The sequence below is a fragment of the Pteronotus mesoamericanus genome, unplaced genomic scaffold, assembly GCF_021234165.1.
Source record: "Pteronotus mesoamericanus isolate MK-2021 breed Mesoamerican mustached bat unplaced genomic scaffold, CSHL_Meso_final scaffold_167, whole genome shotgun sequence".
Classification (NCBI taxonomy): Eukaryota; Metazoa; Chordata; class Mammalia; order Chiroptera; family Mormoopidae; genus Pteronotus; species Pteronotus mesoamericanus.
Genome location: NW_026555308.1, coordinates 41,446,217 through 41,469,394, shown reverse-complemented (window position 1 = coordinate 41,469,394; position 23,178 = coordinate 41,446,217). Strand labels below are relative to the sequence as shown.

Sequence of the window (23,178 nt, the reverse complement as noted above, 5' to 3'; positions counted from 1 at the left end):
ATGTGTATTGCCCTCCCCCCTCTTTAAAATGCCATTTATTTGTGGAAGAAATTGCGTAATTTGTTCTATAGAATCGAATTTTCTTTTTCTTTTTTGGATTTTGTTGTTAGCATCTTGTGTTGTGATTTTAAATATTCCTTCATTCTCTGATTTTCCTGTAAACTGGAAGTTAGGTCTAAAGGCTTGATAAGATTCCTTCTGTTTATTTTGGGCAAGTAGATATCACAGGTGTTGGTATAGACTTTCTCTTGTTTTATATCAGGTGGTATATAATGTCTGTCTCTGTTTGTTTGTTTTTTTTTGTGATGTGGAACTTGACTAATATGTTCTAGTTTTGCAAGCCTGATCAATCTATTATTAATAAAGTTTCCCCTCAGCTTTTCCTCTAATATTTTTAGAAACAATCAACGTTCACTGCTTAATTTATTATTATGGTGGGGGTTGTAAAATGGCAAGATTTTTCTTCTATTATTCTTAATCCAATTATTAGCAAGAATTTTTCAATAAAGAGTTTTCCTTGATCTACTATTTGGTTACCCTGAGGTATAGCTTATATATGGAAGACAGAATAAATGCTTTTTTTTTTTCTATTAACTTGCCAGCTTGCAGAATAATGAATAGGTTCTTTAGCACCATCAAAAGTTAATATTTCCAGTTTTGGTCTAGCATGTAAAAAGTTTGGAATTGCCACTTTATTCAAACAAGTAAAAGGCAAAAAATTGAAAAATTAACAACACTTCTTATATTTATAAGAGAAGTGAAGTCACAGGGCAGATGGATACCACCAAAATTAGAGAGACCAAGTCCATGTAGTGAATCACAGCTTAAGAGAGCAGCACCCTCCTTGGGAACCAGTGCCAGGTACAGAAAAGCTGGAATGGTAGTGGGCAAATTCTGGAGACTCACTATGGACAACTCTGACAGTTAAAAACTTCAGGAGGACCCAGTCATTGAGGGGTCCCCACACTTTTGGGAGTTTTACCTCCTGTATCTCTACCAGGTTGTCATTGTGAATATTGGAGAAAAGTCTCAGGGACCTGGCAGGGCAAGTGGAATAGGAACCATTTTGCCATATGCCAAAGTATTCTGTTCTTAACAAGGTCCGCCCTTAGGAGAAATTGTTTAACTAGAGCCTAACAACCTGGGGGAAGGGAAATATGCAACTTTGGCCCACTCTAGCCACCCTGTCCCATGTAAAGGGAATGGGGGGATGAGAAGCACATGTAGCCTCCACAGTCCAGAGACACAGGCTTAGTAAAAGGCTGAGCCCTCACCATAAAACTATAAAATGCTTCCCCTCCCCTGACAACTCATCACCACTTAGTAAAGGCCTTTTTACATCCGTTCCTTTTACTAAAAACATCATGCCTCTCAATCAAGAAAAAATGGTAAGGCCTACCAAAAGGCAAAAGACATAGTTGGAAGAGACAGAAAGCATCAAAACTAGATATGGCAGGGTTATTGTAATTATTACACTGGGAATTTAAGACAACTATCTCTTTGTTTTATATGTTAAGGGCTCTAATGGATAAAGTAGACAGCATGCAATAACAGACAATATAAGCAGAGAGATGAAAATCCTGAGAAAGAAGCCAAGCAAAATGTTAGAAATCAAAAACACTATAACAGATGTGAAGAATGCCTTTGATGGGCTTATTGGGAGACTGGATATAACTGAGGAAAGAATCTCAAAACTTGAAGACCTACCAATAGAAATCTTTAAAAGTGAAAATCCAAGAGACTAAAGACTGAAAATACTTGAACAGCATTTTCAAGAACTGTAAGATAACTATAAAAGGTATAACACATGTAATGGGAATAATGGCAGGAGAAGAAAGAGAAAGGAACAGAAGAAATATTTGAAACAGTAATGACTGAGATTTTTTCAAATTAATATCAGGCACCAAATGACATATCCAAAAGGGTTAGAGAAAATCAACAGAATAAATGACCAAAAACAAAAACCAGTACAAAAACTGCATCTAGGCATTTCTATTTGAAACTACAGAAAAATCAAAGATAAAGACAAAACCCTGAAAGAAACCAGAGTAAAAAATGTTACATATAGAAGAACAAATATAAGTATTACTTCTGACTTTCTCAGAAGTCATGAAAGCAAGAAGAGAATACCATGAAATATTTGAAGTGTTGAGAGAAAAAAAGAAAAAAACACCAGCCTAGAATTCTGTACCCTGTGAAATTTTCCTTCAAAAGTGAAGGAGAAAATTGAGGGGGTTTGTTGCCAGTAGACTGAGAAAGAAAATGATACAGGTCATAACTAAGATCTATGTAAAGAAAGGAAGAGCATCAGAGAAGGAATTAGTGAAGATAAAAATTAATTTTTCTTATTCTTAATTGATTTAACAGATTACAGTTCATTAAAAGTAATAGTAGCAACAGTGTATTTAATTATGCATGTTCTTGTATGTATCTGTGTGTATATACATACATACATATGATTATGTGTGCTTATAAGTGAGTGAACTTAATAACAGCAATGACACAAGGGGTAGAAGGAAGGAATTAAGATTATTTTGTTATTGTAAGGATAGTGTTATTTGAAAGTAGACTTGGATTTGTTATAAAGGTATATTGTAAACTCTAGGACAAGCACTAAAAAAGTAAAAAAAAAGAAATATAACTGATATACTAAGAAATGAGAGAGAAGGGAATCATGAAATACTGAATGTAAACCACAAAAAACATGATAGGGGTAGAAGACAAAAATAGGATCAAATAGCAAGGGTAACAAATAGGAAACTAACAGATGTGGTAGATATTAATCCAAGTTTATCAATAAATGCTTTGAAGATCAGTGGTCTAAATGAACCAGTTAAAAGACAGACATTGTCAGAGTGGATCAAAGCAACAAGACCCAAATATATGTTGTCCACAGGAAGCCCACTTTAAATATACAGACACACATAGGTTAATTGTAAATGGATGGAGAAAGATACACCATGCTAACACTACTCAAAAGAAAGCAGGGATAGCTATATTAATTTCAAACAGAACAGGCTTCAAAAGAATGAGATTTGTCAGGGATAAAGAAGGGAATTACGTAATGATAAAGGGATCATTTGTTGTCTAAGAAGACAACAATTCTTAATGTTTATGTGTCTAACAATATAGCATCAAAGTACTGATAGAACTGCAAACACTAATAGAATTGCAAGGAGAAATAGATGAATTCTCTATTTCAGTTGGAGACTTCAACACCCCTCTGTGAGAAATGGGCCAGCAGGCAGAAAAATCAGCAAAGATGTAATCCCATCAATCAACTAGATACACTAGATATAATGAACCTCTATGGATTATTTCATGCAAGAACAGCAGAATATACATTTTTCTCAAACTCACATGGAAGATTCAACAAGATAGGCCACATTCTAGACCATAAATCATATCTTTAAATTTAAAAGAAATCAAACAGTTTTGGCTTTGTGACCACAATGAAATTAAACTACAAATCAGTAATGGAAAGATAGCTGGAAAATTCCCAGATACTTGGAGATTAAACAACACAGTTAAAAAAACAACAACACATAGACCAAAGAAATATCTTAAGAGAAATTAAAAAAATTTTTTGAACTAAATAAAAATAAAAACAAAACTTAACTAAGTTTGTATCACTCAGTAAATCAGTGCTCAGAGAGAAATGTATAGCATTGAATTAATATATTAGTAAAGAAGTGAGATCTATTGGGATGGCCAAAAAAAATTGTTTTTTCCTATAATATGGCTCCAGTAGCAGCTCTCAGTTGTCTTTAACTTCATTCGAAACAATTTTGTTAGATTGTATTGTGGCAGCTGTCATGTCAGTGTCCTTTTTTTAAAAATCTTATCAAAATTGTTGAGTTTTTATGCAGTATTTTAATATTGAAGATGGAAAAAAATACACAACATGTTTACATATTATGTTTTATTATTTCAAGAAAGGTAAAAATGCAACTGACACACACACAAAAAAGATTTGTGCAGTGTGTGGAGAAGGTGCTGTGACTGATTGAACGTGTCAGAAGTGGTTTGCAAATTTTCATGCTGGAGATTTCTTGCTGGATGATGCTCCAGGGTTGGGTAGACCAGTTGAAGTGGATACTGATCAAATGGAGACATTAATTGAGAACGATCAATGTATACCATGCAGGAGATAGCCAACATACTTAAAATATCCAAGTCAATGAAAATAGTGGTAAAAGTGAAAAACAGGTCATTTATTTTACAGAAGAAACCATATGGACTTTTTGGCCAACTCAGTGAAATCAGTCATCTAATCTGCTACGTTAGGATACTAGAAAAAGAAGAGCAAACTGAAGTCAGAGTAAGCAGAAGAAAAGAAATAATAAAAATTGGAACAGAAATTCATGAAAATGAAAACAGGAAATCAACAGAGAAAACTCCACAAAACAAAAACCTGATTTTTTGAAAAGATCAATAAAATCAGTAAGCCTTTAGCTGTCTAACAAAAATACAATATATAGTACAGATTACATTGCTGCATATCCCATGGATAGTAAAGGATAATGAAGGAATATTATGAACAATAACTCTATGATTACAAATTTGATAATGTAGAGAAATGCGCCAATTCCTTGAAGGACACAATCTGCTAAAACTCACATGAGAAGACATAGACAATCTGATTAGGCAAACATCTATTAAAGTAATTAAATCAATAATTAGTAACCTTCCAAAACAGAATTACTAGGCTCAGATGGGTTCACTGGTGTATTCTGTCAAACTTTTAAGCAAAATATTATACCAATTTTCTACAAACTCATTGAGAAGATATAAAGAGAGAAACTTCCTAATTCATTCTATTAGGTCAGCATTATTCTAATCCCCAAACCAGACAAACTATTAGAATAAAAGAAAACTACAGATTCATACCTCTCATGATCATAGACATCAAAATCCTTAACTATTAGGAACTCAAATTCAACAATGTATCATAAAAATTATACACTATGATCAATTAGGATGTGTATCAGGTATGGGGTTGGTTCAACATTTAAAAATGAATGAATGGAAACCATCATGTAAACAGATTAATAAAAGAAAAATAAGATGATTATGTGAATAAATGCAGAAAAAGCATGTGACAAAATTCAACACCCATTCATGGGAAAAACTCTTCATAAATTTGATAAATTATATGTACAAAAACCTACATATGTAGGTTAACTGTGAGAAATTTGAAATTCTATCATTAATCCAGGAGCAAAGCAAGGATGTCCCTTTTACCAGTTTGTTAGCATCATACTGGACATCTAGCTAATGCAGTAAGATAAGAAAAAGAAATAATTGGTATGCAGGTTGGGAATGAATAAATAAAGCTGTCTTTTTTCACAGCTGACATGATTGTCCATGTAGGAAATCCAAGAGAATAGACACAGAAACTCTTGGACCTAAGTGCTATAGCAAGGTTGCAGGATACAATGTTAGCGTACAAAAGTCAATTGCTTTTCTATAGACCAGCACACAATGAACAAGATGATATGCAATTAACAACAAAATATCATATACATTAACACTCCCCAAAATGAAATACTTAGGTATAAATCTAACAAAGTATGTATAAGACTTGTAGGACCAAAATGACAAAACTATGATGAGAGAATCAAAGAATCAAAAAATAATTTGAGAGGTATGCTACGTTAATGTGTGAGAAGTCTAAATATTGTGATGATGTCAGTTATTTCTAACTTGCTGTATAGATTCAACACAGCTGCAAGGAAAATCCTGGCAAGTTATTTTATGGATATTGAGAAACTGACTCTAAAGTTTGTATGGACAAACAAAAGACCTGAAGAGACAATAATTTTGAAGAAAAGAACAAAGTCAGAGGACTGTTGTTACCAAACTTCAAGATTTATTATATTAATAGTTTGGATTTTGCATAAGACCATAGATAAAAAGACAAATAGGTCAATGGAACAGAATATAGAGCCCCCAAATATATCCACATATATACAGTCAACGGATCTTTGACAAAGGGGCAAAGTCAACACAGCAGAAAAATATATTATTGCAAACAAGTGATGCTGGAATAATTGGATGTCTATCCATATGCAGAATAAATCTAGACACAGACCTTATATCCTTTGTGAGAATTAACTCAAAGTGGATCACAGACCTTATTGCAAAACAGAACTACAAAATGCCTAGAAGATAACATAGGAGAAAACTTAGCTGACCTTGGTATAATGGTGACTTTTTAGATACAACACCAAAGGTATAATCCATTAATCAATAAGATGAACTTCATGAAACTTAAAAACTTATGTTCTGCTAAGACAGTGTCAAAAGAATGAAAATATAAGCCATAGACTGGGAGAAAATATTTGCAAAAGACACATACGATAAAGGACTGTTGTCTAAAAATATAGAAAGAACTCTTAAAAGTAGGAGAACAAAAAACCTGATTTGGGGCCAAAACTTTAACAGGCACTGGACCAAAGAAGATATACAGATTGCAAATAAGTGCATGAAAAGATGCTGCCCATCATATGTCATTAGGGAAATACAATTTGAAGGAACAATGAGACACCACTGCACACTTCTGAGAATGACCAAACTCCAGAACACTGACAACACCAAATGCTGGTGAGATGTGGAGCAACAGAGACTCTCATTCTTTGCTGACGGGAGTACAAAAGGGCACAGCCACTTTGGAAGACTGCTTGACATTTTTTAATAAAAGTAAACATACTGTTTTAAAAAAAGATTGTATTTGTTTATTTATTTTTAGTGATGGGGAAGGGAGGGAGAAAGAGAAGGAGAGATACACCTGTGTGAGAGAGAAACATCAAATGGATGTCTTCCGTATGAGCCCCATCCTGGGACCAAACCCACAACCCAGGCGTTTGCCCAGACCAGGAATTGAACTGGCAATCTTTCAGTTTGCAGGGTGAAGCCCTAACAGCTGAGCCACACTGGTCAGGGCAGAAGTAAACATACTCTTGCCATAGGATCCAGCAATCACACTCCTTGATATTTATTCAAAGGAGATGAAAACTTATGTCCACACAGAAGCCCCCTCACATGGATGTTTATAGTAAGTTTATTGGTAATACCTAAACTTAGAAGCAACAAAGATATCTTTTACTAGGTAAATGGATAAACTGTGGTACATCTAGACAATGAAATATTATTCAGCGTTCAAAAGAAATGAGCTACTAAGCCACAAAAAAGACATGGAAGAACCTTAAATGCATATTACCAAGTGAAAGAATCCAATCTGAAAAGGCTGAATATCATTTGAATGTAATACTGTATGATATTCTGGGAAAGGAAAAACAGTGAAAATGGTAAAAAGATCAGTAGTGGTTCCTGGTGGGCACTTGAAATATTGGAGGGCTCACTTTTTAAAGTATATGATTATCTAACCACTATGAAACTAACATAAAATAATATCGAATGTAACCTGGTATTGAAAAATAAAATTAAAAAAAAAGATCAGTTGTTGCCAGGAATTAGAGGAGAGAGAGAGAGAGGTGAATAGGTAGAGCACAGAGGATTTTGACAATGAACTACTCTGTATGATACCACAATGTCAGTCCAAACCCATAGAATGTACAGCACTAAGAACGAAACCTAAAGTATAGTAAGGAAGTGGGTGACAGTGATGTTTCATTTTAGGATGGTCACTTGTAACAAATGCTCTTGTGGGGGATGTTGCTACTGGGGGAGACAATGCGTATATGGGGGGGTAGGGTGGAATGTGTGTGGAAAATCTCTGTACTTTATGCTCAGTTTTGCTGTGAAAGTAAAACTGGTCTAAAAAATAAAGTTGATAAAGTTAACCAGTGAGGTATTTTTTAAAAAGGGAATGATTTGTACTCATCTATATCTACATTATAGTTGTTGATATTTTTGTTTATTTACACAGTGTTGTCCTTTGCACCAACAGGAACGATGGTGATGCATTATTTGTTAGAAGTGGGCTCTGAGGTTATCTTCCAAGTTGCTTATGTCCCTTTTGCTATCATACGGCAGAATTCTTTGTCTACTTAGAAGCTATACCAGAAGTTTTTTGGAAAACATAGAGTTAAGGACTTGCACTTGTCTAGTCTTTCTTTAGAAATAATAATCAAATTCATGCATGCATGTAATGACCACTTATGATTGTTGCTTGGCCAATAGTAACTGTTAGATGCATCTTCTTTTCAGAGATACTACAATGTCAAAATAAAAATCATGTTAGTTGACAAAAAAAAAAATTACAGCAACTCAGAGGTTCTCTGTGCAGTTAAAATAAGCAAATTAATTTATTAGTTTTAAATTTTAGATGACTACAGCACTGTTTCTTTCTTCTTTTTTTTAACCTCATCCAAGTACATTTTTTCATTCAAAAAATTTCATTTCATTTTATTTTTATTCTTATTTATTTTATTATAGTTGTCCCAATTTTTCCCCCTTTGCCCTCCTCTGCTCAGCACACCTCTCCCCGCTGCTCCCACAGTCATTCCCCCACAGTCAGTCCATGTCCACGGGTCACTCATACATGTTCTTTGACTAATCCCTTACCCTCCTTTCGAGAGAGGGTGAGAGAGGGGAAGGGAAGGAGAAGGAGAGGGAGAGAAACATTGATGTGAGAACACCAATCGACGTGAGAGAGCAGCATTGATTGGTTGACTTTTATACATGCCCTGACAGGGACCAAACCTGCAACCCATGGGAATCAAACCAGTGACCTTTGGATTTATGGAATGAGACCTAACCAACTGAACCTCACTGGCAAGGGCTTGACTACAGCTCTGTTTATTGATTTGCTTTTCTTTTTGAGAATTTTTTAATATGCTGTTGAATTTATCACTGATTTCTAAAGTAATTTTTAATTTACTTTCTATAATTGTAGGTTAAAGAGCAACTCTGACCCATAAAGCAGTAAAATACATTAATTAATGTTTTGGATCTTAAGATCTTGACCATGTAAATTTAATTTTCTTTTTGCATTTCTTTTTTTGACAGGTTACAAAGACAGAATTAGAGAAATTAAAATCCAGCTATAGACAATTAATAAAAGAAATGAATTCTGCCAAAGAGAAATATAAAGAAGCTTTAGCTAAAGGTATGGCAAAATTATGAAAAAATATTTATTTTAGTGATTTTTATTTTAATCATTTGAAAGCTATCTTTATGAATAGTGGAATGATTCCACTTAGACACATTAAAAAAATACGAAGGTAAAGCAAAATAGACTGATTGTGAAATTATGTAATAATTCTTTTTTAATAAAATGATGCATAATATTTTTGAATAGTGCATACTAAATGGAATTACATAGCACTTGTGTAATAGAATGCAAGGAGTGTTTAAATTTATCTCTAGCATAAAGTTTAGTTAATTAGTGAGTAATAAATAAGAAAAATAAGGTTATATTTGTTTAGAAGCCTTTTTAATCCCATTTTAACCTATGGTACTTAAAAGCAATTAAAATCACAAGATCATTTTATAACATTATTTTGCCTTTATAGCTTAATTTTATGTGTCTGCCGTGTCCTAAAGGTTTCATCAGACAGTTTGTAAGGAAATGGAAAGAGAAACCAATGTTTTAACAGATTTATGGGTATACTCTTGAAATGTAGCTAAACAGTTTTCATATTTTGATTTTTTTATATTATAAAAGTTGGAGTTTTTAATATTTCTCTCTGGCTAAATGTAAGCTTTCTTAGAAGCTATTTATGTTTGCCTCTTAAATTTACCTTTCTCCTTTATTAATGTATTTTTTCTGTCTTTTTCTTGTGTATTATCTTGTTATTTTTTGTAGATAAATTAAATAAACATATCCTACATTGGGATGTATCTTGCACAATGAAAACACTGTTTTTGTTTATTTTAGTAGGCCAGAAGAGATACTGATTTGGATGTAGTTCTCCCTCCCTCCTTTCCTTAGTTCATCCTCTCTTTCTATTGATAGCTCCCTGCTTACTTTGCTTGTCCCTGCTTCTTTCCCTTGTTCCTTCTCTCTGTCCCTCTTTTTCTGCCCTTTTCTCCCTCACCCTTCCTCCTATCCCCGTCTTTTCTTCAGCATCTGTTTTATGTTTCCCTCACTTCTCTCACATTTATTTCATGTTTCTGCTTCTCACAGTGTTTCTGTTGCTTTTTAGGGATGGTGAATCTATGTTCATAGTGTTATTTTTCATGTACTTCAACCATTACTTTGAGATTATGATCTCTTTACTAATATAAATATGTCTTTTAAAATGCTTTTGTGATTTAATTACCTGTTATTAAGTGAAAAAAAAGAAAAAATGACACGGACTTTGGAGTCAGGTAGTGTTGGATTAAATTCTAACATTGTGTGATTATTTTATAGACTTTTAAACTTCATATTCAAGCCTAATTATTATTACTTTGTTATTTTTAAAAGTTCCTTAGATAATCAATAAGTATTTACCAAGCACTTTCTATTTTTAAGTTACTCTGATTGAAACAGTATTTCGTAGCTCACTCATTTTTAGTTGATATTCTAACTTGGAAACTCCAAGTCTTATCCTCTTTGAAAATATAGCTTATATACAAGGTATGCTTTGCTCAGCCATTAAGAATAGTTCAGAAATAGTTTTGTGCATAACATTACTACTCAATATGTCAAAGATACTTAATTACTACTCAATCTGTCAAAATAGTTGATTTTATAAAATTCATTACTTAATGCCTGGCTAGCATTCTCAAATTAGTGCCCTTATTGTAAATAATCATATTTAAATTCACCCAGAGCAAATGATGACTTAATTTAGCTGTATTATAGTCCACCTATACTAAGTATTTTACACTAGGTGTGTATCTTGAAGAATAATTAGGAAAAGAAATAAAAACCACTCCCAAGTCTTGATACCGGTTTTTAATGATATTATTTTATTTTTGTTTAAAAATTGAAATCTAATTGTGATATTACAAAGTTTTAAACAGTTCTTCACCTAGTGCTTATTTTATCAAAAATTACAGACAATAATTGTTCTTTATTACTTTTGATCTAGATGAAACACTAGTGTTGTACTAATAGTAGGAAGGCAATGAGAAAAATCTCAAAACTGAAGTTTTAATTGGTATTAAGTGATTATATGATTTAATTTCCTGTGTTAAAATATGTGAACTTATTTACATTTCTTTTTCTAAAGATATTAATGACAGTATTTTTGTATTTTCAAGAATTTAATTATTTCTTTTAATTCAATTTATAACCTATAAGATATATATTTTTAAAAATAAGTTCTTATGTAAGTATTATGCTTGAGGCATATGTAAATTTCATGTTTACATGAAAAAGTATGAAATTGTATTTCTGAAAACTTTGTTTCTGTTTTCAAACTGCTTCTATATTTAACATGGAAACAGAGGTTCTTTTGTGAAGTTATTTAGTCATAATAAAGATAATGGGATGGCAAACATTCCAGTATTTATAGGCTTTATGTCAGAACCTTAGTTCATCTGGACAGGTCAGACCAGGGCCCTTTGGAATGGGTGCTAGGCACTGGGGGGCGCGCGCAGTGAATGCCCAAGCCCTGGCTCTGGCATCCAGAGATTATTTAAATATTAGGAGCTCTTGGAGAAGCCCAGTCTGACATATAGCATCCAGCTGGAGAGGACAAGGCTTTGTGAGAGACAGGGCCTGGAAGTAATTCTTATAGTAAGGGTTAAATTCTGGATTTGATCAAAATGAGTTCTGCGTCACAGGCTCAGTTACTGCAGCCTGAGGTTCAGCAGAGGCAGTAGATCAGCAGGAAGGCCGTGTTAGTGTTGAAATGCGAAACTACTGACTCCTGCTGGATGGATTACACAAAATACTTTAAATTTTGGATGTTAGAAATTCTTTCCAGTAGGGCATTAATTTATGTTCAGTCTAATGTAAAATAAAAGCTCATTTGGAAAAATGAATATAGCATTGTTTTAATTTTTTAAACTATGGATTAAATATTGAATTGGTTTTGCTCTGTACTGTATTGAGTGGACAGATGTTTATATTAAATCGATTTGGACTATTGGACATTAGTCTATTTTTTGGCTATATATATCTGTTTATTGACTATTTCCTGGACATTAGTCTATTGATTATTGTTTACAACATGTGCATGGAGAACAACCATAATAATTATAGCTTATTGATCTGAAGTTAATAATTTATATTGTTTCTTTTTAAAAAATTGTTTATGCTGTTACAGTTGTTCCTGCTTTCTTTCCTTCCTACCTCCACTCAGCCCTACCCCCTTCCCTCCCTCAGTCAGCCCCCATATTGTTGTCCCCATCCATCCATGGGTCATGTATGCGTGTTCTTTCATTAATCTCATCACCATCTTTCATCCAGTTCCTCCCTCCCCTCTGGACACTGTCAGTTTGTTCTATGTATTTATGCTTATGTTTCTATTTTGTTCATTAGTTTATTGTGTTCATTAGATTCCACATATAAGTGAGATCATGTAGTATTTGTCTTTCACTGGCTTATTTCACTTAGCATAATATTCTCCAGGTCTGTCCATGCTGTTACAAAATGTAAGAATTACATCTTTTTTTTTTTTTACTACTGCATAGTATTCCATTGTGTAAATGTACCACAGCTTTTTTTATCCACTCATCTACTACTAGGTGCTTAGGCCATTTCCAGATCTTGGTTATTATACATAGTGCTGTTATGAACATAGGGGTGCATATAGTTTTTTGTATTCATGTTTCAGGATTCTTCGCATTTATATTGTTTCTTGATGGCAGTGTTGAGTTTTAGAATAACAAGTTCTTGAATGCAAAATATACAGGTTTTACTTTTTATTATAGATTGAGTTATGAACACTTTGGTTGGTTAAACAGATGGTTTAGCCATCAGACAACTTTGTGAATTCATGTAGTTTGTCTCTGAACTAAGGTTGTGACGTAAATGCCTATAAATGTTGGGAAAATTTGCTATCGCATCATCCTTATAAAAAGTAAATGACTTTTCAGAAAGAACTCCTACAGGATCATATATTCTATGAAAAAAGAGTTTTACTTTTCCTTTTCATTCTGGATGTCTCCTTTTTTTTTTTTCTTGTTAATTGTCCTAGATATGCTCACTAAGAAGTAGAAAGAGCAAACATGTTTTCCTTGTTCCTGAACTTGGGGGAAAGTCTGCCATCATTAAGTATGATGTTAGGAGTAGTTTTTCAAAGATTTTTAAAAATCAGATTGAAAAAATTCATTTCTGTTCATACTTTAGAATGGATGTAGGATTTTGTCAAATGCTATCTCTGTACCTATTGAGATGACATTTTTTCCCCTTCTTTTTGGTTTAATATGGTGAATTATTTTGATTGACTTTCATATGTTTCAAATATTATGACATTCCTGGATTGATGGTTCCTCTTGGATATGATGTATTATCATTTTTTATATTGTTGGAGATGGTTGGCTTAAGTTTTTCCTTATAATTGTCATCTATATCTTTTGTTTGTTTTGTAATATCTTTGTCTCATTTCCATATAAGGGTAATGCTCTCCTCTGAATTATTACCTTCTCCAATTTTCTAAAACAGTTTGAGTTCTACAGGTAGTATTTCTGAAATATTGGTAGAATTCACTTGTGAAGCCACCTGAATCCATTTATTTTTATTTTTTTTCTTTTTGTGAAGGTTTTAAAACTACAAGTTCAATTTCTTTAACTGCGATAGCTATTTGGTTTATCTGTTTCATTTTGTTTGAATTTTAGCAGTTTACATCTTTTAAGGATTTTGTTCACTTCATTTAAGTTGTTGAATTTATTGGTATCAAGTTGCTTACAATATTCCTTTATTCACCTTTCTATATTTGTAGAACTTGTGGTGACATTTCCTTTCTCATTCTTAATATTGGTACTTTGTGCCTTCTCTCTTTCTTAATCATTTTGGCTAAAAGTTTATCAATTTTATTAATATTGTCAAAGATCAGCCTTTGTTTTTGTTTCTTTTTGAGGAGGTTATTATTCTACAGCATCATTTGATTGAGTGATTGATTGCATTTGTACTACATTTATTTATTTATTTAAAAAATTTAAGTATAGTTGACATACAATATTATATTTCAGGTATACAACATAGTGATTCAACATATGTATACACTTTGTGAAATAATCATCATAGTGAGTAGTAATTATCTGTTGTCATACAAAGTTATTACAATATTATTGACCATATTCCCTATCTTGTACATTTTATATCCCTGTGGTGTATTTATTTTATAACTGGAAGTTAGTGCCTCTTAATCCCCTTCACCTGTTTTGCCCTTCCCCCCACGCCACTCCCCTCTGGCAGTCATCAGTGTATTTTCTGTATATATGAGTCTTGTTTTATTGGTATGTTTGTTTTGATTTTTGGATTCCACATATAAGTGAAATCATGTGGTATACCTCTGACTTACCTCATTTCACATGCTACTCTCTAGATCTATCCATGTTGTCACAAATAACAAGATTTTATTCTTTTATGTGGCTGAATACTATTCCATTGCATACATATACCACTCTGTCAATTCATCAATTGGTGGACACTTAGACTTGTTCCCATATCTTGGCTATTGTAAATAATGCTGCAGGGATCATAGGAGTTCATATATCTTTTCTAATCAGTGTTTTTGATTTCTTCAGATAAGTACTCAGAAGTGGGATTGCTGGATCATATGGTAGTTCCATTTTTAATTTTTTGCAGAACATCTGTATTGTTTTCTATAGTGGCTGCACCAGTTTATCCCACCAAGAGTGCACAAGGGTTTCCTTTTCTCTACTTGTTTACTAACACTTACTGGCTGTTCTTTTTCTATTTTTCTGCTTTCTGTTTAGTTGACTTATGCCTTAGTCTTTATTACTTCCTTCTACATTGTTTAGGCTTAGCTTGTACCAATTTTTTTACTTTCTTGATGTGGAAGCTAAGATTATTGATTTGAGAACTATCTTCTTTTCCAATGCAGGCACTTAATGATATGAATATCCCTGACTACTATTTTGGCAATGTTTCATACTTTTCATATACTATTGTGTCTTCATATTTATTCAGTTCAAAATACTTTTATTTTCTTTGATCTATAGGTTACTTAGAAGTATGTTACTTAGTTTCCTAAATTTATGGTATTTTTCTTGAGGTAGCCTATTTTTTTGTGTGTGTGTGTGTTTTAAGTCTATCTTTAATTTTTAAAATTAATTAATTTAGTTTTTCAAATACATTTGTCTCAGCCTACCCCCACCACTTTCCCTTGCCCCCTCCCTCCCTCCCTCTATCTTTAATCTTTATTTTTTTTTGTTTTTTGTTTTTAATTAATTTATTTATTTACTTTTTAAATACATTTGTCTCTGCCTCCCCCCCACCTCTTTCCCTTGCCCCCTCCCACCTTCCCTCCCTCAGCTCTTCCCCTTTGGTTTTGTCCATGAGTCCTTGCTATATGTTCCTTGACTTTCCCCTTCCCTTCCCTTTCCCTGCCCCCCCCTTCTCTCTTGTCTCTGTTGATTTCTTTTCCTTTCAGTGTTGCTGGTCATATTTTCCTTGCATCTTTTCATTGTTGGTTAGGTTCCGCTTATAGGTGAGATCATATGGTATTTGTCTTTCGCCCCCTGGCTTATTTCGCTTAGCATGATGCTCTCCAGTTCCATCCATGCTGTCGCAAAGTTTAGTACTTCTTTTTTTCTTTCTGCTGCGTAGTACTCCATTGTGTATATGTACCATAATTTTTTGATCCAATCATCTACTAATGGGCATTTAGGTTGCTTGAGGTAGCCTATTTTTGATTCATAATTTAATTCCATTTATGTCAGAGAATATTCATTTTATTTTTTAATTTTTTTATATTTATGTACACATGTTATATGGCCCATAGTATGGTGTATCTTGGTAAATGCTTCATATGTACTTGGTAAGAATATTTATTTTATTACTGGTTGGAGTGATATATGAAGGAGGACCAAAAGAACCCACAATTATCTTCTGGAGGGCGGCCCCTTGTAGCACAGGCTTCCTCTGCTAGGTGAGTGTTCTAGGGATCCATCTGTTTCAGCGCACCAGCTGGCATTGCTGGTACACTGATTGAGAGCCTGTGTTTTGCTTCAGTGAATTTCTTGAAAACTTCTTCAATGTATTTGCCAATTTCATGATGGGTGATTTATGTCACGAGCATGTGTTCATGATAGAGTCTTTATTATAAGTCAGCCGGGCAACTGCTTGGCTAGCTGCCTGCTGAGCAGCCTGGCACCATGGAATAGACAAGAGTCACACACATTAACTATGCTATTCACTCAGGATTTATTGAATGCAGGTTCCCTCAAAGTAGAGCATCAACATACATTAATATCCTGCTCACACTCTATAACATTCTAAGAGGAATATTACACACACACAGCAATCAATTGGGGGATAATGAACCCAAGTCCCAGAGACTCAATCTGCAGGTCCAGGAGACAGCACGGTGGGCAAGGGAGTCATCAGCTTCTTACATGGAAGGATCTCTGGAGCCAGATGGGCAGTAGGGCAGACACAGTTTTCAGTCCAGCAGGGCAGAGCCTCCGGTGGCCGATGCCAAAGGAGATCCGCGTGGCAAGGAGCTGCACTCTGGTGCGTGGAGCTCGGTTTTTTCAGCAGTGGTCTGGAGCATGCCTTAGTTATACCTTGAAAGTGGGGTACTTCACCCTTTTGGGTCTTTTCACTAAATGTCTTGGCACCCCTGATGCCAAGTGTGGAATTTTCCCAGGAGACTGTGGGTTTTCCCACTCTGCAGACATGACTACTCTGACCACGTGTGCAGATATCTCAAGTGTGTCTCCTTGTCAGACATGTCTGATATGACCATGTGGGCAGATAGGTCTCCTTGCCAGGTGTGTTTACTGTGACTTAGGTAATTTTCTTCTTGAACCAAAGTGTCATGGTTGGCTGACAGCCATTTTAGTTGGCATCAGTGACCCCACTTTATTTTATATACTTTATGCTATCTTAATCAGACCAATGCCATTTTATTGGTCCTGGTTGCTGCAATTTATGAATGCATCTGCCCATGCCACACTGAATGTTCAACAATTTTTTACCAAAAACAGCATGGCCTCTTTGCCCCACCCTCCATATTCTCCCGATTTCGCCCTGAGCGACATTTTTTTTGTTTGTTTCTCGGAATGAAAAAAGTCCTCAAAGGGAAATGTTTTGCTGACGTGGAAGAAGTGAAACAAAAAATGTCAGAAGCACTAAAAGGCATTGAGGTTGACAAGTTCAAAAACTTTTGAGGCATGGAAAAAAAGCCTCAATAGGTGTATTCTGTCAAATGGAGAGTACTTTGAAGGTGACTGAAGTATAAACATGAAGAATGAATAAACAGTTTTTATAAATAGATATCCTTTTTGGGAGATATCCCCTCATATTGTCAGGTTGATCCAGTTGGTTAATATTGTTATTCAAATTTTTAATGTGTTTTACTGATTTTCTGTCTACTGGTTGTATCAATTATTGAGATAGTGCAATTGAAACCTCCCACTGTAATTGTGGATTTCTCTATTTCTTGTAGTTTTCTCAGTTGTTTTGATTCATGTATTTTGAGACTCTGTTAGGTGTATAAGAAGTTAAGATTGTTATATCCCCTTGAAGGCTTAACTCCTTTGTCATTGTGAAGTGACCTTTATTATCCCTAGTATTATTTGTATTATTTTTTGCTGTGTTATATATTCTATTAATATAGCCACTTCAGCTTTACTTTTATTAGTGTTTCCATGGTATATTTTTCTCATTTTTATACTTTAACTTGTTTCAATCTTTATTTTTGAAGTGCATTTCTTATAAGCAACATTTAGTTAGGTCTTACTTTTTATGTTGATAATCTCTACCTTTTGATGTAGTTAGACTATATTTAATGTGATTTTTGATGATGTTAGGTTTAAATCTATCATCTTACTGTTTGTTTTCTCTTTTTTCCATCTGTTCTTTATTATCTCCTTGTCCTTTCTTCTGTCTTCTTTTGGAGTAATTGAAAATTTTTCTTAAGATTCCTTTTTATCTTCTTTGTTGTCTTGTTACCTATAATTTTTGTTTTATTTTACCTTTAACTTATATAATATACCTTCAAGTGGTATTATACCACTTTATAATATGGGACCCTTACAATAATAGTACAGTGTTCCAGTCTTTGTGCTCTTATTGTGATATTTTAACTTTGCATGTAAAAAGTGCCACATTCTTGTTAATGTTTTTGTTCTTTTTAAACAGTTATCTTTAAAATTATAGAAAAATACTTTGTATATTTATTTTTGTAGTCTTTTTAATCATTCTTTATTTCATCTGATATCATTTACTTTTACATGAATAACTTTAACATTACTTCTAAGTCTGTGGATAATATTTTTAGCTTTTGTGTGTCTGAAAAAGTTTTTATTTCAACTTCATTTTTAAAATATATTTTTGTTGGGTATAGAATTCTGCCTTTGCAGCATTTCCCCCCTGGTCTTTAATGATATTCCTCTACTGTCACGTGAAGGAGAAATCTGCTTTAATCTTTACTTTTGTTGCTCTGAACATTTTATTTTCCTTTGGCACATTATAGGATTTGCTTTTCATCATTGGTTTTGAGCAAACTGATCGATCATAAGGTAGTTTTTCTATTTTCCTTGTGCTTGGTGGTTTTTGAGCTGCTTGTATCTGAGAATTTATGGTTTTCATGGGTTGGAAAAACTTTCAGCCATTATCACTTCACATATGTTTCCTGAATCCGCCTGTCTTTCTGCTGTCCTTCCGAGATCCAGTCACATGTATATTAAGCTGCTTTTAGTTGTCTGACGGCCTACTGACACTTTGATGTTTTTTCCCTTATTTTTTTTCTCTTTTATTTTGGGTAGTTTCTATGGCTATGTCTGTAACTATACTAATGTTATTTTCTGCAATGCTAATCTGCCTTTAACCCTATGGGATGTATTTTTCATCTGAGGTATTGTAGATTTTGCCTGAATGATTTTGATTTGGTCTTTTCTTAAATGTCTCTTTTTCTGCTTAACACATTTACTTAAGTTTTGTACTCTTGGTGGATTTTATCTTCCTTAATCATTTATTTTGAGTGTTGTATGAGTTTATTTATTATCAGATTTTTTTGGGGGGGGGTCTCATTATAATTCAACACTTGATTATGTTGTAGAACATACGTAGCATCTTTAGTGATTTACCTACACATAGGCCTTTCTTCTTATGTTATGTAGCACTTTTTTCCTAAAGTTAAAACATATTTTTAAGAGTAAATGTAATGCACCCTAATTTTGTAAAATTTAAATGTAACTATGTTGAACCATTTGGCATTGAAGTAAGTAAATTTAAATATGATTTTGCTTTGATGGTTCATAGCTTACTTGAAGATATACTGCAAAGATGTTCAGAATAACTACCTCATAGTTATATATTCTGATGTGGCCTATTTCATTGGTACTATATTGCTAGAAGTACACTAAAGTTTTATATTTATGAAGCCTCAATGTACCCACAAGAGCATTGTGGGGGATTCTCTTACATGGGTAGAAGCCTGAATGCTTCTGTTTTGTCACACATCACGTTCAGGAAGAAGAAACAAGACAAGATGAGCCACTCCACATTACACATGCCTATACCAGCCAGCTGAGAGAAGTATGAAAGGAGCTCTCTCTTCATATGCTTTTGTGACAAGAGTGGGAAACAGTCTCACCTTCAAATTCTTCTTACTCTATGAGAAATGCAAAAGAGCGCAAAAGGATTGGTAGATGTCCTGATTATTATAAGCCCTCACTACCCTAAGCAGATGGCATAAGAGGGCACCTACAACTAGAATGGGATAAATTAACTGTTAAGCCTCATTTCAAGCAAAAATTTTTCTGTAATTGGAAGTAGATTTTCTTAAATCACCTCTCATTCATTATGAATAGTTCTGTGATATTTTATAGTCAATTAAAATTCATTAGATCCATTGAGTCGTCTCTTTAGAGTACTTTAATTATGAAGAACAGTTTTAAATAAGCCCACATATCAGACAGATGGTTGATTTATACTTAAATAAATCCAAATTTTAAAAAATGAATAAAACTTTCTAAAAGCTATTTTAGTTTATTTCTTCATTTTAAACCTACCAAGAATGGTAACTAGCCTCCTTATTCAATAATGTCTAAGTCTTGGAGATTTTGAATAATCAAAATTATATATGGCTGATGTATGTAGATCCCCTAGAAAAATTTTCTGAAGTTCAGATTTATCTCTCAGTTCAACATACAAAAGGAAGAAATGTGTTTTGGAGGCAGGACTTGCTAGAGACCAAAGTAGAGTTTAAGTTGTGTTCGTTGATCATTAATTCTGTTGAAAGTGACCTGAAAGTGAGAGGTTTTCTCTTTTTTTTCCTACTTATTAGTACATGATATATTAGCAACTGACTTATGCCATGAATGCTTTTCACTGCATGGAGCATAATATGATAGGAGCATAATATGATAGGAACATTATAAGGTCATAAAAAGTAATGGCACTTTTAGTTATTAAAATACTTTGCACTTGGTTAAAGTTGTAGAGATTGGAGTGACAGTTATACTATTCTCATTAAATTCTGAAATATTATGTGGGATGGAATATGCTCCATGATTTATTTACATTCTGAAGATAACTTCCTAAAAGTAAAATGAAAGCATAATTATTTGACTTATCCTCCCTTTGCTTAGTTTTATTAAATAAAACTAAATTTCACATACTAAGAGGTTAAAAGAATTTAAGTCTTTCTGCTGATTTTCCTCTATATTTTATAGCTGATCTCCTTAACAATATTAGTTTTGGACTTGATTACTAGAAAGATGATATAAACTGATGCAGAATGTAAAATTATAATCTTTCTATAACTTTTGAAGAATTTTATTTGTTTATATTTATTTTTAAAATAAGAACTATAGCAATTTATACATTTTCTTCTTATGTGCCAGGCACTGTTATTTGCATTAGGAATAGTGTAGATAACAGAACATCCAAAAATCTCTGCTTCCCTCATGCTTACATTTTACAGCAGAAGATAGCTAATTAATAAAAAAAAATGTGGAACATAGTATATTAGATGGTAATAATTACAATGGAGAAAACACTGTAGGTAGATAGGGTGTTTGGGGAATAATTGTATTGTCATGGAGGAAAAGACCTTTAAATGCAGAGTGAATGAGGTGAGGGAGTGAAGCATGTGGTTTTATGGGGGCAAAGAGTACTCCAGAGAGAGGAAGTAGCCCAAACAAAGTCATTAAGATGGGATCATGTCTGGCATATTTGAGAAGTGTTACAGTCACCTGTGTGGCTGGAACTGAAGGATTGATAAAGGAAGGGCATGGCTGTATGAGCTACGATCAGGGAGGAAGAATGATAGTGGTGGCAAGGGAGTTATGGATTACATAGGATCTTGGTAGTACTTTTAAAATCCTTTGCCCTGAGTGACAGGGGAAACCATTGGTGGGTTTTGAGCAGAGGAATCACGTGGACTAACGTTTTCACAGGACAATTCTGGTAGCCTGTTGAGAACAATAGCCTGAGGGTGGGGAAGAGGTAGAAGTAAGGAGACCAGTTACTTCCAGGGTATTGACTAATCCAGGCAAGGGCTTGTGCTGGTTTGGACCTAGCTGGTGATAGCAGAGGTGATCAGAAGTGGCCACATTCGGGATATATAATTGATTCTTGGTATTTATGGTATTTATGCTCTGTAAAATTACTGCGAACACTGAATTAGTATCAACTGAGTACTGAGCCATTGCCCTTAGTGGATATGACATGAAGGGTTAGGTAGGCTCCTGTACACAGGGTCACATTTTTCATAGTTAAACAGCACATCACCAGTGCACCCAACAATACATTTGTTTTATGTGTGTTTGTTTAAAGACAGTTTATTTAATATATATTGTTGAATCATTAACATTGAACTCACAGTGTTATAACTCATGACTAAAGCTATCTAGCACACTTATCTTCTCTGTAAGGCACATCCCACCCATCTTGAGCATAAAAATACTGAACAGCACTTCAGGACTATGGTCAGGGGCTATTTTAAACAGCAAAATAATAAACAGAAAGCACAAAAAATGCAAAAAAAAAAGGGAACTAAATAGACTGTAACCAGGACAGTTTATACACTATGAGAGCTGACACAAAAAGTCAGTGCAGAGCCTTTTTACATTTGACATAATTCCAAATTTAAAATTACAATGTACAAAACCGGTAAGCATATGTGAAAAGTTTTTCTCCTATTCATGACTGAGTTTTCTCAGCTTGCGTGTGACTCCTTCACTGCTCTGTGCGTGTGCATGTCTGTGGTTGACTTGGAAAGCAGTGTGTGTGTGTTGATTTTTGAATTACAAATGAATGGTAGGCAGTAGGAGAATTTAGAAATATGGAATCCATGAAAATTGAGGATCAACTGTATATTGAAAATAGAGCTTAAAGGATTTGCTGATGAATTGGATGTTGTGTGAGAGTAAGAAGTCAAGGATGATTCCAAAATTTTTATCTTGAGTAACTGAAAGATAACATTGTTATTAACTGAGATGGAGAAAAATGGAGGAAGAACAGATTTGGAAGTGACGATTGGGAGTTTGGTTTTGAGATTTTTATTAGACATCAATGTGGAGATGTCAACTTTGCATTTGGATGTCTGGGTCTGCGGAGTTCCTGGGAGAGGTCTGAGATAAAACTATAAATCTGAATGTTGTATTTAAAGCTGTAAGATCTGATAACAATACCAAGGGTGTTAAGATTGAAAAGAGAAGAGTTTTAAGACTGGGCCCAACACTGAGAAATCTGGGAAATGAGGAATAAATGAAAAAGAAGACCAAGGTAAAAGGAAAAATCAAAAGAATGTATTATTTTGGAAACCCATTAGGGGAGGAAAGGATTTCAAGGGAAAAAAAGTGATTAACTAGGTTGAGCATTACTAAAATAGAAGATGACTAAGATTTGGATTTAGCAAAGCCTAGGTTATTGATGACTTCGACAAGTTTCAGTGGAGCAGTAGAGGAAAAAGCCTAAATGGGATGGGTTTAACAAAGAATGTGTAGAAAGAAACTAGAGATGACTAGTGTACATGAATCTTTTCAGGAAGGAGTTTTGCCGTAAAGAGGAATGAAAGATAGGAAAGTAACTAAATAAGCAGATTCAAGGGAGGAGTTTTTGAGACTTCTTGTGTGCTGATGAAAATGCTCCTGTAGAAAAGGAAAAACTGATGGTGCAACAGAAAGATGGAAGAC

The 23,178-nt window shown here is 33.9% G+C and overlaps 1 protein-coding gene across 1 annotated transcript in view; it reads left to right on the top strand.

The window, feature by feature from the left end:
* Positions 1 to 23,178, top strand: part of FER (FER tyrosine kinase) — a 399,396-nt gene that overhangs the window by 66,011 nt on the left and 310,207 nt on the right. The window contains exon 6 of the mRNA XM_054589991.1: positions 8,974 to 9,073. Coding sequence (XP_054445966.1) covers positions 8,974 to 9,073 — 100 coding nt within the window. The remainder of the gene's footprint in view (positions 1 to 8,973; positions 9,074 to 23,178) is intronic.